Raw genomic sequence first — 13,457 nt, forward strand, 5'->3', positions numbered from 1 at the left:
ATTTTGATAACAGTATTACAACTTACTGTATTTTAAACTTTTGTCATGCATATCTGGAATTGTGTTTAAAAATGCATGCTAAAATACTGTGTATTGGGAAGAAAATTGCATTAAGATCACAGTGGATTAACATGAAAATCACTGACTACAATTAAAAAAAATATAGATATGTAAATATTGTTTTGTTCTACTTGGCTTATTGTAGAATTGACAGAGATATAGAAGTTGAAGACTTTCAGAAATACACAGAAAAGGTTCAAGCATCTTTGTATGGGTGCCCTGTTGAAAGTCCCCCAATTGCTTTAATCCATAAACGTGGCAAAAACTCTTCAAAAGGCAAAGGAAAACAAAAAAATAGAGTAAGTAAAAATAATTGATATGTGTTTATAATGTAGGTAGAATTACTAATACTGATTGATTTACTTGAAACAGGATAGTAATGACAAGGGTTCTACTCTAAAGATTGGTATAAAGGTTATATATTGGTGGCAGAGGTGGACTGGGCTGGGCGGCAGGGTGCCATCTGCCCCCCGAGCCACTAAAGTTTTAGCTTTCCAGGGCCGCAGCCACAGTTACATATAAGTGGCAGACAGTGATGTTCGATACAGCGCCAGCCGCTCAGTGTGTGCAGCAATGCAATCGGCAGCTGCAGCTTGTAGCTCCACCTGCCTGAGCTTCTTCCCCAAAGATGAATCTATATAACAGCAAGACATGCAGCTGATTGGCCGCACCACTACACGATTGAAGGCTGCTGTGAGGGAGAAGCGCAGGGAGCAGCCTCCGATTGTATAGCAGCACAGGCAGTGATGAAAGATACAGCGCCGGATGCTCTGTGTGCCACTCATAGTATATGTGACTGCGGCTGAGGACATCCAAAGTAAAGGTGTGTTTGCTGACACTGGGGAGGATTGACAGATTGTTGTGAGCAGGGCTGGCCAGGTTTCTTACCTCAGAGATAAGAAAAATAGGGATACCCTCCACCATAAATTTGCGCTATAAATGAATATAACTCCCCTGTTTGCAGGCCCGTATCTGGGTTGCGTCTCAAATGTACATGATGGTTGAGTATGAAAGACAAAAAAACAGAAAGCTCCGCCCTCGTATAATACTGTTGGATTGCAGGCACACTCATGCCAATTACAGGTCAATCAAGAAACTATTAGCGGTGGATAGAATGGTCGGGGAGTTCCCCCTTTCTAAACACTCACACTATCTGGAAATATTAAGGTATATCACAATATGGCCAAAACGATCTCTTTATTCTGTATGGATATTCCAATAAGGACAGGGATTCCCCCTTTCCATGTACTCACTCTTTGATGGTTTGGAAACAGAGTGTCAAATGGTCTTTCTCCTGTGTGCTGAGGCCAACAAAACTCCACCAGATAAAAAATGAAATGGACCCTTTATTCAAAAATATTCAAGTTAAAAAACAAGCTGTGTCGCTCATCTAGGGCTGGCTGACGTCACAGAGGTCCAGATGGTATATTTCACGGGGCCCCGTATGTAGTCCCTCTGGTGGCTATCAGGTCGCCCGAATAAGTTCAGCTGTTACTTATCCAAGGCAGTGACCCAGGCATTTCGCAGATACATATGGCGGCTGGCGGGGGATGGCAGCTGGCGATTCTGCCGCCATCCCCTGCAAAGACAAGCCCGGCTCCATCTGTACATTTGAGACGCAACCCAGATAGAGGCCTGCAAATAGGGGAGTTATATTCATTTATAGCGCTAATTTATGGTGGAGGGCATCCCTATTTTTCTTATTTCTATACCTATTGGAGGTCTCGTGTTTCCTCCAAGCCCTTACTGTGACTTACTGCTATACTGCGCAGTAGGAATCCCACCTACCCCTCTTTATCTTCTTACTTTAGAGGCGGACAGCGCTACACGCAGCAGCACAGCCTCCTGAGTCCTTCACTGCTGCTGCTCTATGGTAATAATGAGGGGTTAGGGGATCGTGTGCTGCATCAGGATCAGTGGATCCCAGGACATGTTCCTCTGATCCAAAGGGTTGGGGATACTTTGGGCACCTCTCCATTCTTACTCCTGCCTGTGGAATAGGAGGGAGCTGCACATTTCTGACATATCTGTCTTAGTCCTGACAGTCCCTATATGGTATATGTTTATGTATATGCCTATGTGACCCTGTCTGTATGTGTGCAATGGGTGCGACTATCATGGGCATTACTATATGTTTAAGAGACACTGCTACCGTGAGCATTACTCTATGTGTAAGGGACGCTACTACAGTGGGAATTGCTCTATGTGTAAGGGACGCTACTACAGTGGGAATTGCTCTATGTGTAAGGGACGCTACTACAGTGGGCATTGCTCTATGTGTAAGGGACGCTACTACAGTGGGCATTGCTCTATGTGTAAGGGACGCTACTACAGTGGGCATTGCTCTATGTGTAAGGGACGCTACTACAGTGGGCATTGCTCTATGTGTAAGGGACGCTACTACAGTGGGCATTGCTCTATGTGTAAGGGACGCTACTACAGTGGGCATTGCTCTATGTGTAAGGGGTGCTATTACAGTGGTAATTACTCTGTGTATAAAGGGTGCTACTTGTGTGGGCATTACCCTATGTGTAAGAGGCACTACAATGTGTTTGCCTATTTTCCTGTGGGGGGCCTATGTGTTCTTTTTCTGTCATGGCTCATTTATGTATTTTTTTCTGTGGGAGCCATTGTGGTGCTAGTACACCATGGGCCGGGGAAAGCGCCACGAGGTGGACAGTGACAGTGTAAAGTGAGGGAACTGTAGGGGGAATGTGTCAGTGTGGACTGCTAAGGGGCCCAGTGTTATATATGCTTGGAGGACCTGAGACAGCTGTGTAGGGTGCTATCAGAGAGATATGGCGGGAGGGTTTGATAAGATGGACATGGAAGGGCAATCAGAGTTATGCAGGCAGAAATGGAAAGTGCAATCAGAAAGTTATGAGATGCAATAGAGGCTGTAATAAGATTTAGAACATTTTTTATTTTTTTTGCTACATCCATTTTGCCATTGCCCTTGCGCAGAACTTGATGTCTGCATGGATAGTTAAAAAATATTGAGCAGTTGATTGACTAATTGCTGTAATTTCAGAAGAACCTTTTCAGTTGTCTATTTTAAATGTAACCATCCTATCCAACTAGCCTTGAGATTACCTCAAAACAAAAACCAGAGTATTCAAAATAGGAATCTGCCCTGGAATTGTTTTTTGCCCAGAATCTCCTACCTATTTACAATAAACTGGACAACCATGCCCATAGATAAAGAGTAGCTGAAAATTGATTTATGTTCTAGCTACCTTGCATTCACACATTATCATTAGAGATGGAGGTAGTTCTTAAACGTAGCTTTTCATGCTACAACATGGGTCTCTTAGAAGGTGGTTCACCCACCGTTTTAGCTTGGTAATTTGTCTTACTGCCACTCATTATAGTTTCCTTTCCCTTTCCTATGTCATAATGTCACCGTAACCTCACACCATTGGATCATGTCTCTTGCTGTTGTCTTTATTATCCTTTTTTACTCCTGCTTTGTAAATTAAAAATTATATATCTTTAATATTGTCTTCATCCTCTTCTTAGTCTGATATATTTTTTTATTTTATATATATATATATATATATATATATATATATATATATATATATATATGCTCTCATTCTCCTATACAGGTTGGAAAACATAAAGCAAAGTCCCCACAGAGAATAGTTGAGACTAAGGGTATACAAACAGAGGAAAAGCCAGACGATGCCTCACAGTGTTTATCATCTAGCACACAAAGAACCATTAGAAATGCCTATCTCTACGGTGGAACTGCAAGCAGTCGCCATGAATTCAAGCACATTCCTGAACAATTCAATCAAAAGTAAGTTGTGGGCTATGTGATCATCACATGTGTGATTGCAGCATAGTATCCTGCCCCTTGAGTATGGTGGCAATAAGGTAAAGAGCTGTCTCAGAAAAGGACATGGTAAATTCATAAAATATACAAAACCAACCTAATGTGTTGGTTTTGAAAAAAAAGAAAGTTGGTGCATTGGTTTAATTTTGAATATTACCACTGCAGCATTGATATTTTATTTTTCTATTTATAATAATCAGAATTATCCAAATCAGACACAATACATATGTAGTTATTTAAATAAAATGACATAATCTTTTCATCATATGACCTTATGTCCAAACACTACATTAACAGATTATGAAGCTGATGTAGAGAAGCCCCACTGAAATTACCAGGATTGTATAGCAAAACTTTGAAATTGACTATAATGCATAAAGAAGTGGCTGTAAAACACATCAATGCATTATTTTTTATACTTGGTAGATCTGAATTGTCTTTCCGCTTGAGAACATATTCATCCCATGGAATGGTCTTCTATGCATCAGATGAAGAAGAAGGGAACTTTATAACTCTTTTCCTTGCTGAAGGCCAGCTACACTTTATGTTTAATATTGGCCAACAAAAGCTGACAATTACAAGCCAAGAAAAGTATAATGATGGTGTATGGCACACTGTAAGTCATGGTTGTTTGCAGTAATAACTCATTTCAGCTAGTCCTATTGTAATATATATATATATATATATATATATATATATATATATATATATATATATATATATATATAGTTGATGTCGCATGTGATTTCCCCTGAACTCCCCAGCAGCTTCCCGGGACTCCTGTGTTTAGGATTTTGTACACAATTGCTTATTTTCCCTTAAGGCCCCCATACACTATGCGATTTGGTCCCGATTTCACCCGATTCAGATGGATCGAGCAGTGAAATCGGACCAAATCGCATGTTTAGACACCCGGTCTGACCCGATGCACGGTCCCGTGCGCATTGTATCGGAGTCGGGTGGTTGGACCGGCTGCACATAACATTTGCTAAATCAGGGAGCTCTGTGAGGTGGCTGGTGGGGGACACAGAGGCGGCAGACGCCGGCGAGGGAGACAGGCAGGGGGAGCCGGAGCAGGGAGCTGTCAGTGCTCCGGGCAAGTTGTAGGGAGCAGGGGATGCTACGAGGCGGCTGGCGGGAGATGCTGCTAGTAGGGCAGATGCAGCGGACACTGCGGGGGACACAGAGGCAGCAGTAATGTAGAGCCGGGCAGGGGGAGCCAGGAGCTGTCAGCGCTGGAAAAAAAAGCCCATACAATGAATGGAAAGCCTGTGATTGGCTGAGCGCTCTCTCAGCCAGTCACCACCTTGCAGCTCCCCGGGAGTTGCATATGATACATTGCATGCGATGTATCATATGCAAAACTTGGCACATCAAGTGCCTAATCGTGTGTCCCCCTCCCAGGGAGCTGCAGGGGAAATCAGGTCCGACTTGTCCTTAGGACAAGTCGGACTAATGTATGGGGGCCTTAACAATATATCTTAAGATATATCTTATGCAACAGATCACAAAAGATATATCTTTAACACACACATTATACTCATGATTTATGGGTTGAATAGTTTAAAGGCCACTTTTTATGCGATTCCAACGTATTGCTGTGACGGATCGCATGAAAAGTGACACATCTGTAGCTTGATCTAACAACCAGAATTAGCAACTTTTAGCACTATATCTATTTTCCACAAAATCCAACTTTCCATGGCCTAATTCATTTCCTGACATTCTGATTGTTAGATCGAGCTACAGGCGGCTCTGAATAGTGGAAGTTTAACTGTAGCTATCCTGTTTATGGAAATTATATAGCGTAGAAAATGATGATCCTATGCTATTAAGTCTAATATTTTTTATTTTCATTTTCATTTCCTCACTAATTTAATGTTTTGTATTATATTTGGAACTAGGTTATATGTGTCCGTGACAATAACAAAGGCAAATTAATAATTGATGGGCTACGATTGCTGGAAGACAGTCTTCCTGCCACCAATGCCACATGGAGTGTAGCTGCCCCGCTTTATGTTGGTGGTGTGGCCCCTGAGAAAGCTGTGAAGAATGTACAGGTAATGATCCAATAAATGAAGACCAATAGCAATGTTAGGAATTAATATTGTGTAAGTCATATTTTCTGTGTTGTGCCACAATCTTATGCTAGTGCTAGGCAATTATTGTAGGTTATTGCTTATGAAGTACAATGGGAGTTTTAGGTTGTTTTTTAAATAATTCTTTATTTTGGAATGGTCAACCAATAGAGAAACAAACATAAATACAAAAGGGCCACAAAAGCCCGATACAGACCATTGTTTTTAAAATGTATTAGCAAGTAACAGTAAAACAACACAAGATAGGTGGATAATGGAAGGTTGAAGTAATTATGGAGGGTATGGGAAGAAAAAGTGATATGACAATAAATTCATTTTTCCAAAGTTGGAAATAGTAATGGAAGTGGAGATTAACTTTACCGCGCATGAATCTACAGCTCCAGGTCTCCACATAAAAATAAGCCTTTCATTATAAGTATTACAATTGGATTTCTAGTTTTCCTTACAAAACTATTGTCACAAACTATGATAACTAAGCCTACCAGCTCAGGATTGGCGTGACTTGACACAAGGGTGCGGAGTGTTACTCCAAGCCCCCTCCAAGCCGGATTTGGGATTTTATGGCACCCGACATACAGGTCACGGCCCCTTGGTCAGGTTCCCCTTCTTGAGCTGGTATATACCGGAACAGGATATGGAGAATCGTAGTCGTCTAGCCAGGTTGAAAGCAGAATGGACAAAGCAGGTACCCAAGGATAGGGCAAAGAGAGTCCAAGGTCAGGCCGTGTCATACACAGGAAAGCACAATTCACAGTACACTAGGATGAAACTGAAGAATGGTCACTAGGCAAGCCGAGATTATGCACTGGATAACACAGGTCAGGTTCAAGCAGGAGAGTGGTCAGGAAATTAGCCGAGCGCAAATACGATAGTTCGGAATCTCAAGGCAATGGACAAGGCACGGGAATGCTGGAGCTGGTGTAACCTATACTCTGGCAGGGATTTGACTGCCAGAGACTTCCTCATATAGGGAGCTAATGAGCTGCAGCTGTCAACACTGAGCTAGAGCCTCCGAGGTTCCCAATCAGTGAGAGCTGAGCATGTCTCACTCAGGTACTGTAATCAGTCTGCAATGGCCAGACTACCCAAGATTGATTGACAGCATAGAGCAGAGCAAGGCAGAGCTGAACTAGGAGGACAATCGTAACCAGGTCAACACCAAACATAATAGAATGTTGTGACAGTTATGCAGTTTGGCTATTTGTTTGTATTGAGACTGTGGGGCTGCTATTATAGGGTGTGTACACACCCCCTGTACTCTGGCCTCACCCACACCGCACTGGTCACAGCTACTCCCCTTCTCAGTATAGGCCTTTTAGCATTTTCAGCCATACAAAGTTTAGGCCGTTTAGTAATTATAGCCCATGGCCCATTTAGCTCTGAATATGAGCCTGTGTATTCGAGTGGTAAAAGAAGATGGAAGTTAAGTCATGCTTTCAGAAATATTAATTACAACCTTTTATAAACACCTTTAACTAAACAAAATGTTATTTAATGATTTGAAGACAATATTATGTTTTTTGGTGTGAACAAAATGTTTTTTTTTTAGTACTGTATTTTAGATTTTTTTAAAACTTTTTTATCAAACTAAATCCTGATGTTATTGCACATTTCTATTTTCTTAGATCAGTTCAGTGTACAGTTTTAATGGGTGTCTTGGAGACCTGCAGCTGAATGGACACTCTGTAGCCTCCCCATCTCAGACATTTAGTGTGACACCTTGTTTTGAAGGTCCCATGGAATCTGGATCCTATATCTCATCAGAAGGAGGATATGTGATTCTAGGTAAAGGTTGAATGAATGAAAACACTGTAGTGCATACTAGCCATACTCTTTAACAGAACCATCTTAGTCAATATTAACCAGCCAACAATAGTTACTGTAGCTGGGATTAGGGAGGCCAATCCCGGGCCATTTTTTCAATCCTGGGATTCAGGATTGAAAAACTGTCAATCCCGGGATTCCCGGGATTGGCCTCCTGATATGCCCAATGATTAATAAAATTACCTTTAACCATAGAGGAAATGTGCAGCGGCATGCAGCGGATGAGATGAGGTGACTCGGCGGGCCGGGGAGGGGATGGGTAACACTGGGTCTGGGCAGAGGCGGTGGCGTGGGAATCAGTGTGTGGCTGTGCAGTGTGATGTGATCTCTCACATCACGCTGCGCAGCCACACAACCTTGTTGCCAGGCAGTGCAGCGTGATATTAGTGGTCATGCTGCACAACCACACAGTGTTCAAACACCGCCGTGTCTGCCCGCCTCCTCCCCTGCCCGCTCAGCGCTACACATGAAAAGGGGATCAAATGCGCATGTGCATTTCGATCCTGTAATCCCAGGATTGGAGATTCAAATCCCGTCCAAAAATGCCCTAAATCCTGGGATCCCGCCGATCCTGGATTGGCATCCCTAGGTGGGATGACATATGACACTTTTAAGATCAGCAACCAATCATGTGCTATCTAGAATTTATAAAGTTAATTTGATACAGTGATATGTAGTAGCTGATTGGCTGCTATGGTCAATTTATCCACTCGTTGGATGGCTTCATACAGCTCCCTCAAATTCACTAAATGAAAATAAAGTGTTACATTGTTACTGTAGTATTTATGCCTAAAACTGTTAAAGCCCTACTAGTACTTCTATTGCTTCTGTTAATATTATTAGTATTATTAGTAGTAGAAGTAGTAACCTAGACATAGTAGCAGACATTCCCTGCAGCACAATGGCTACTAACATATTTTGACCTCCCTCTTAACCACTTTTTGCTAGTGAGAACAGGAGTAGTAGTGTAAGACTGGGGCATGAAGGGCCCAACAGTGGAATGTAGTAGTAAGGGTCCATGTGTATGGTTGTGGCCAGTCTCCAGAGGGTGTGTGGCTAGCTGCCATGGAGGCTTGGCTTACCATTGGAGAATTCATGGTCTGGAACCCTTGATAAATATTATAATATACTAGGTTAATATCCGCAATACACTGTAGACTATACACCATAGTCATGTGCATTATTTATTAACATATGTGTATTGTATAATTCAGCTGCACAGTTTGGAACCTGATCCCTAGTGGAAGTGCGCTCCCAGGCAGTGGTGCCAACCAAAGGATTTTCCATTTACCCCTGTAGGTCAGTCCAACCCTGGGAGTAGTTACATTTAAATATCACATACATATATATATATATATATATATATATATATATATATATATATATATAGTCTGTGGGGTCGCGGCCTGGCACTCTCCAATACTTGCTCAGCTGCCCCGGTGCCCTCACGTGCAGTGAAACAATGGTAGGAAATGAATGGCGGCACTCTGAGGTCTTTTCAAAAATTGTATTTTCAAAAGATGGTAGCTAACGTTTCGGAGCTTGCGCTCCTTTGTCAAAGCATACAGGTCTCACCTGCTTTGGGGATGGTCAATTCCCCAAAGTAATAAAAAACAAGAAACAAACAAAGAAAAGCAGCGCTAAAAGTACCATAAAAAGTATATGCATCAATGAATAAAATATATAGAATTTAATAGCATATTAAAAATACATGTATAGAATACATAAAACATAAATTGTTGGACCTATAGGAGTAATGTAGTCACCACGGATGAGTTGATTAGATCTGCACTGATCAAAGCTTGCATCCGAATGAATTCAGAGGAAGTCCGCCTAAAGTTGTTTATAGATGGATGGATGCTTGGTTTACAGCCAAGATGGATGCTTGGTTTACAGCCCGACAATAGTTGTAATTTAGCCAGCCCAAGGTACCTTTTTGTAGAATGCAATCCAATGTCCAGGAGTCAAATGTTTCAAGAACTCAATGGATGTCTGTGATACATTGAGGATTAGTGGAGCATGGAGAGATGCACTTTGAGGTAAGTCTGATAAATGGTTTGAAAACCACTGAACTAGAGATCCTGCTGAGCCTGGATCTCTAGTTCAGTGGTTTTCAAACCGTTTATCAGACTTACCTCAATGTGCATATTATTTATTTAGATAAACAGTTATTAAATAGCAAAATACATACAGTACTTACAGCAATATGCTTTTATGTTTTGTAGCTGAATCCTTCCATAGCGGAGTAGAGTTTGAGTTTGTAATAGAAATTCGTCCTCGAAGTAGGTCTGGAATATTGTTTCACGTCCAAAACGTGAATGGTGAATACCTAAATATGCACATTAAGGATGGACAGGTAATAATGTCATGTTTCATTTCATTACTTTGGTTATCATGTATAATATATAGACTAAAATATTTTCATACCAGCTGACCCTCATCTCTTTTGTTTTATCATAAGACTTTTGGCAATTCCATTCTGAAGCACTTTTTAAATATGCAGAGTCTGTTTATTGGGTACATACCAACTGACAGATGTATAAAGCAATATTGCATATATACTGTACACATTGCATATATATACTGTACACATTGACCAATCACAGAGTACTTTTTATTTCTTTTATTTCCTGGACTTTATGTGCCTAATTCTGAGGTATTCTTGTGTGCATCTATTCCAGGTTTTGTATCTGTAACTTTTTGCAAATAGTACTACAAGTGATTCCCTGGTGTACGTACATACATACATACATACATACATACATACATAAATACATGTATCTGCACGTACAAGGACTGAATGGTCTCAAATACCACTTGGTGCGTCTTTAGATCCTAAACAGTTGCACCATCCAAACTTGCATCAACTCTATAGCAAGCAAAGATTATTTATCGGAATATGGCCCATGTGAACAATCCTGCGTCTGTGTATGCAACCACTATATATGATAAAAATAATAACAATAATAATGATCCTTATTACAGTATATCTATTATATGGAGTTTATTTTTATCCCAGTGAAACAAATGTAGCATTTTTTGGTAATGTAATATTATTTCTACTAAAGATATGTTTATGTTTCAACATAGGTTGTAGTGAAAGTGAAATTTGGCAATAAAGGGTTCTCTACAAATGTTGTACCGAAGCAAAGCCTCTGCGATGGGCAGTGGCACAGAATTGCAGGTATGTAAAAAGTACCTTTGCTGTAAATGTGTGAGTTACCGGAAGGTAGCAAAATTACTTCTGTTTAGGGGCATATTACAGTACGTGTATCACTATATATGCTCATGCACCATGTGTAATGACAATTAGCTTGTATTCATAGCCAGGATAAAGGGGGAAGGGGGGGAACACAACAGGGGATACTTTACCTCCGGCCCTTTTCTGTGTACCGCGTCCCCTCGCATGGCTAGGTGTGAGGTAAATGTATGAAGCAGTAATAAGGGAGGAGAAGTGATAAAGTGCCTGCTACTCTATCACTGGCCAATCAGCTCCTGACTGTTAAGTTACAGACTGTGTTTAGAAAGGGACAGTTAGGAGCTGATTGGCCAGTGATAAAGTACCAGGCACTTTATTGCTTCTCCCTTATCACTGCTTCATACATCTACCCCTGTGTTCACCGTTCTTCGGGCACAATGCCTCGCTGCGTTGGGCACACTATTATAATTCAATTCTATGCCCACTTTCATTGTGAAGTAAGAAAGAGTCAGTTAAAAAAATCATGACAAAATTCTCGACCATGTTCATATCGACCTTTTGCTTGGGTCAACCTAGTGTATATCAACCATTCTTTGGTGTTGATCTACTCACTGTTGACCATTAGTGGTCAATCTAGTGACATTGTTGACTTGTCGACCAGATACCCACAATCCATACCTCCCCACATGACCCATACCAGGATGGACAAAATCCTCTCTACCTTGACTTTACTACCTCTGTTAAAATTACTTTATGATAAATTAAATAGTTTAAGCCAGGTGACCAAAATCATATATTAAGTGGGAAGTCCAGAGCATTTTGTTCCGCCTGGATTGGGACATGTTGGGTGGTATGCACAACCTAATATACATCCTCCACCCCTTCACCTGGCCCCCCTATCTTAAATGCATGCACCAGTCCCAGTGACTGTCATCTACTTAGTACAGGCGCAGTGACTGTAATTTAGCTTCTATGGGCTGCAGCCGAAGCAGTACTTCTTAAATGGCAGACCGTATTAGAAGTATTATTGTGTTTTTGTTCTTGGAAATGTTTAGGATCCTGGAAATAGTCTGCTCTTTGGAGATTATTCTGGTTCACTCGCAAAGGCACAATCACTGTCTAATGGACAAAACCATATGCACTGCAGGTGGGGCTGATGTAATTTGTGCAGAGAGAGTTAGATTTGGGTGTTTTATTGTTTCTGTGCAGGGTAAATACTTGTTGCTTTATTTTTACACTGCAATATAGATATCAGTTTAAAGTAAAAACCCCACCCAAATCTAATTCTCTCTGCACATGTTACATCATAAATACTGGTTGCATCACCTCCAGTGCACATGGTTTTGTCCATTAGAGAGGGATTGTGCCTTTGCAATTGAACCAGAATAACCACCTTTGTTGTAAAACCATGCTTACTTTCTTGTGTATTCTTACAGTCATAAGAAAAGCCAATGTGGTGCAACTAGATGTGGACTCTGAGGTAAACCATGTAGTTGGCCCTTTAAACAAAAAGCTTGTCATCCTTAAAGAACCTGTGTTTGTTGGAGGAGTACCAGGTAAGAATAGGAACAAAATATCTTACTCATGCTCTTCACATTTTATATTTTTATTTTACTACATTTCCGGTGTACTAGCACTTATTGACATGTTTCTGTATTTTCTTCTTATCCTTAGAGTCTTTGCTTGCTCCAAGTCTGACTACAAGAACTTCATTCACAGGGTGCATTCGCAACTTTGTGATTGACAAGCGGCCAGTGAACTTCAGTAAAGCATCCCTTGTCAGTGGGGCTGTCAGCATCAATACTTGCCCTTCGTTCTAACAGTCACTGTGTACAATAAAAGTTTGTAATAAATCTGTTTACTTTAGATTGTTGGTTTTAATGCACATGAAATTCAGTATGATGGAAAAGTTTGGGCTACAAATAGCATATTGTGTGCTACACAGCCTCAGACAGCAGCCCTATTACGATTATATGGGTAAGCAGTCCTCAAATGTGTAACCATTTTATTAAATGGAATACCTGGCTATGTTGGATATGGTCTTTACATACAATACATTTTAGTATATACAGAATGGATTGCCAAAGATGAAGAAATTACTAGTCAAAACACATGAACATATGTTACAAAATAAAGTGCTCTTCATATATATGGTAATACCAATCTAGTTTAAAAGCTTTGTCACCTGCAGTATAGCTTGTTTTTTTATTTTTATTTAAGCACATCTTAAACTGAAAATAAATCTGTCATATTGTGGAAATTATTGTGTTAGCTCACTTACATTGAATCAAAAAGAGACAGTGCCTACCTGTGAAATAGGTATGATTTACAAAGAAAAGAATAGTGGGAATAGATGTTTTAAATTGAGTCAAAGAGGTAATTTTACTAAAGACCCCCATACATTAGGTCGACTTGTCCTAAGGACAAGTCGGACCCA

General features: G+C 40.7%; 1 protein-coding gene across 2 annotated transcripts in view; it reads left to right on the top strand.

Moving 5' to 3' along the window:
* Positions 1 to 12,888, top strand: part of LAMA4 (laminin subunit alpha 4) — a 150,233-nt gene extending 137,345 nt beyond the window's left edge. For both annotated transcript variants that reach the window (XM_083176871.1, XM_083176872.1), the window contains exons 32-40: positions 206 to 359; positions 3,669 to 3,862; positions 4,325 to 4,514; positions 5,803 to 5,958; positions 7,623 to 7,782; positions 10,047 to 10,177; positions 10,912 to 11,005; positions 12,457 to 12,576; positions 12,695 to 12,888. In XM_083176871.1, the coding sequence (XP_083032997.1) occupies positions 206 to 359; positions 3,669 to 3,862; positions 4,325 to 4,514; positions 5,803 to 5,958; positions 7,623 to 7,782; positions 10,047 to 10,177; positions 10,912 to 11,005; positions 12,457 to 12,576; positions 12,695 to 12,840 (1,345 nt within the window). In that variant the 3' untranslated portion in view covers positions 12,841 to 12,888. The remainder of the gene's footprint in view (positions 1 to 205; positions 360 to 3,668; positions 3,863 to 4,324; positions 4,515 to 5,802; positions 5,959 to 7,622; positions 7,783 to 10,046; positions 10,178 to 10,911; positions 11,006 to 12,456; positions 12,577 to 12,694) is intronic.
* The last annotated feature ends 569 nt before the right edge of the window (positions 12,889 to 13,457 follow it).

This window comes from Crinia signifera, chromosome 3, assembly GCF_055691185.1.
Source record: "Crinia signifera chromosome 3, ASM5569118v1, whole genome shotgun sequence".
Taxonomy (NCBI): domain Eukaryota; kingdom Metazoa; phylum Chordata; class Amphibia; order Anura; family Myobatrachidae; genus Crinia; species Crinia signifera.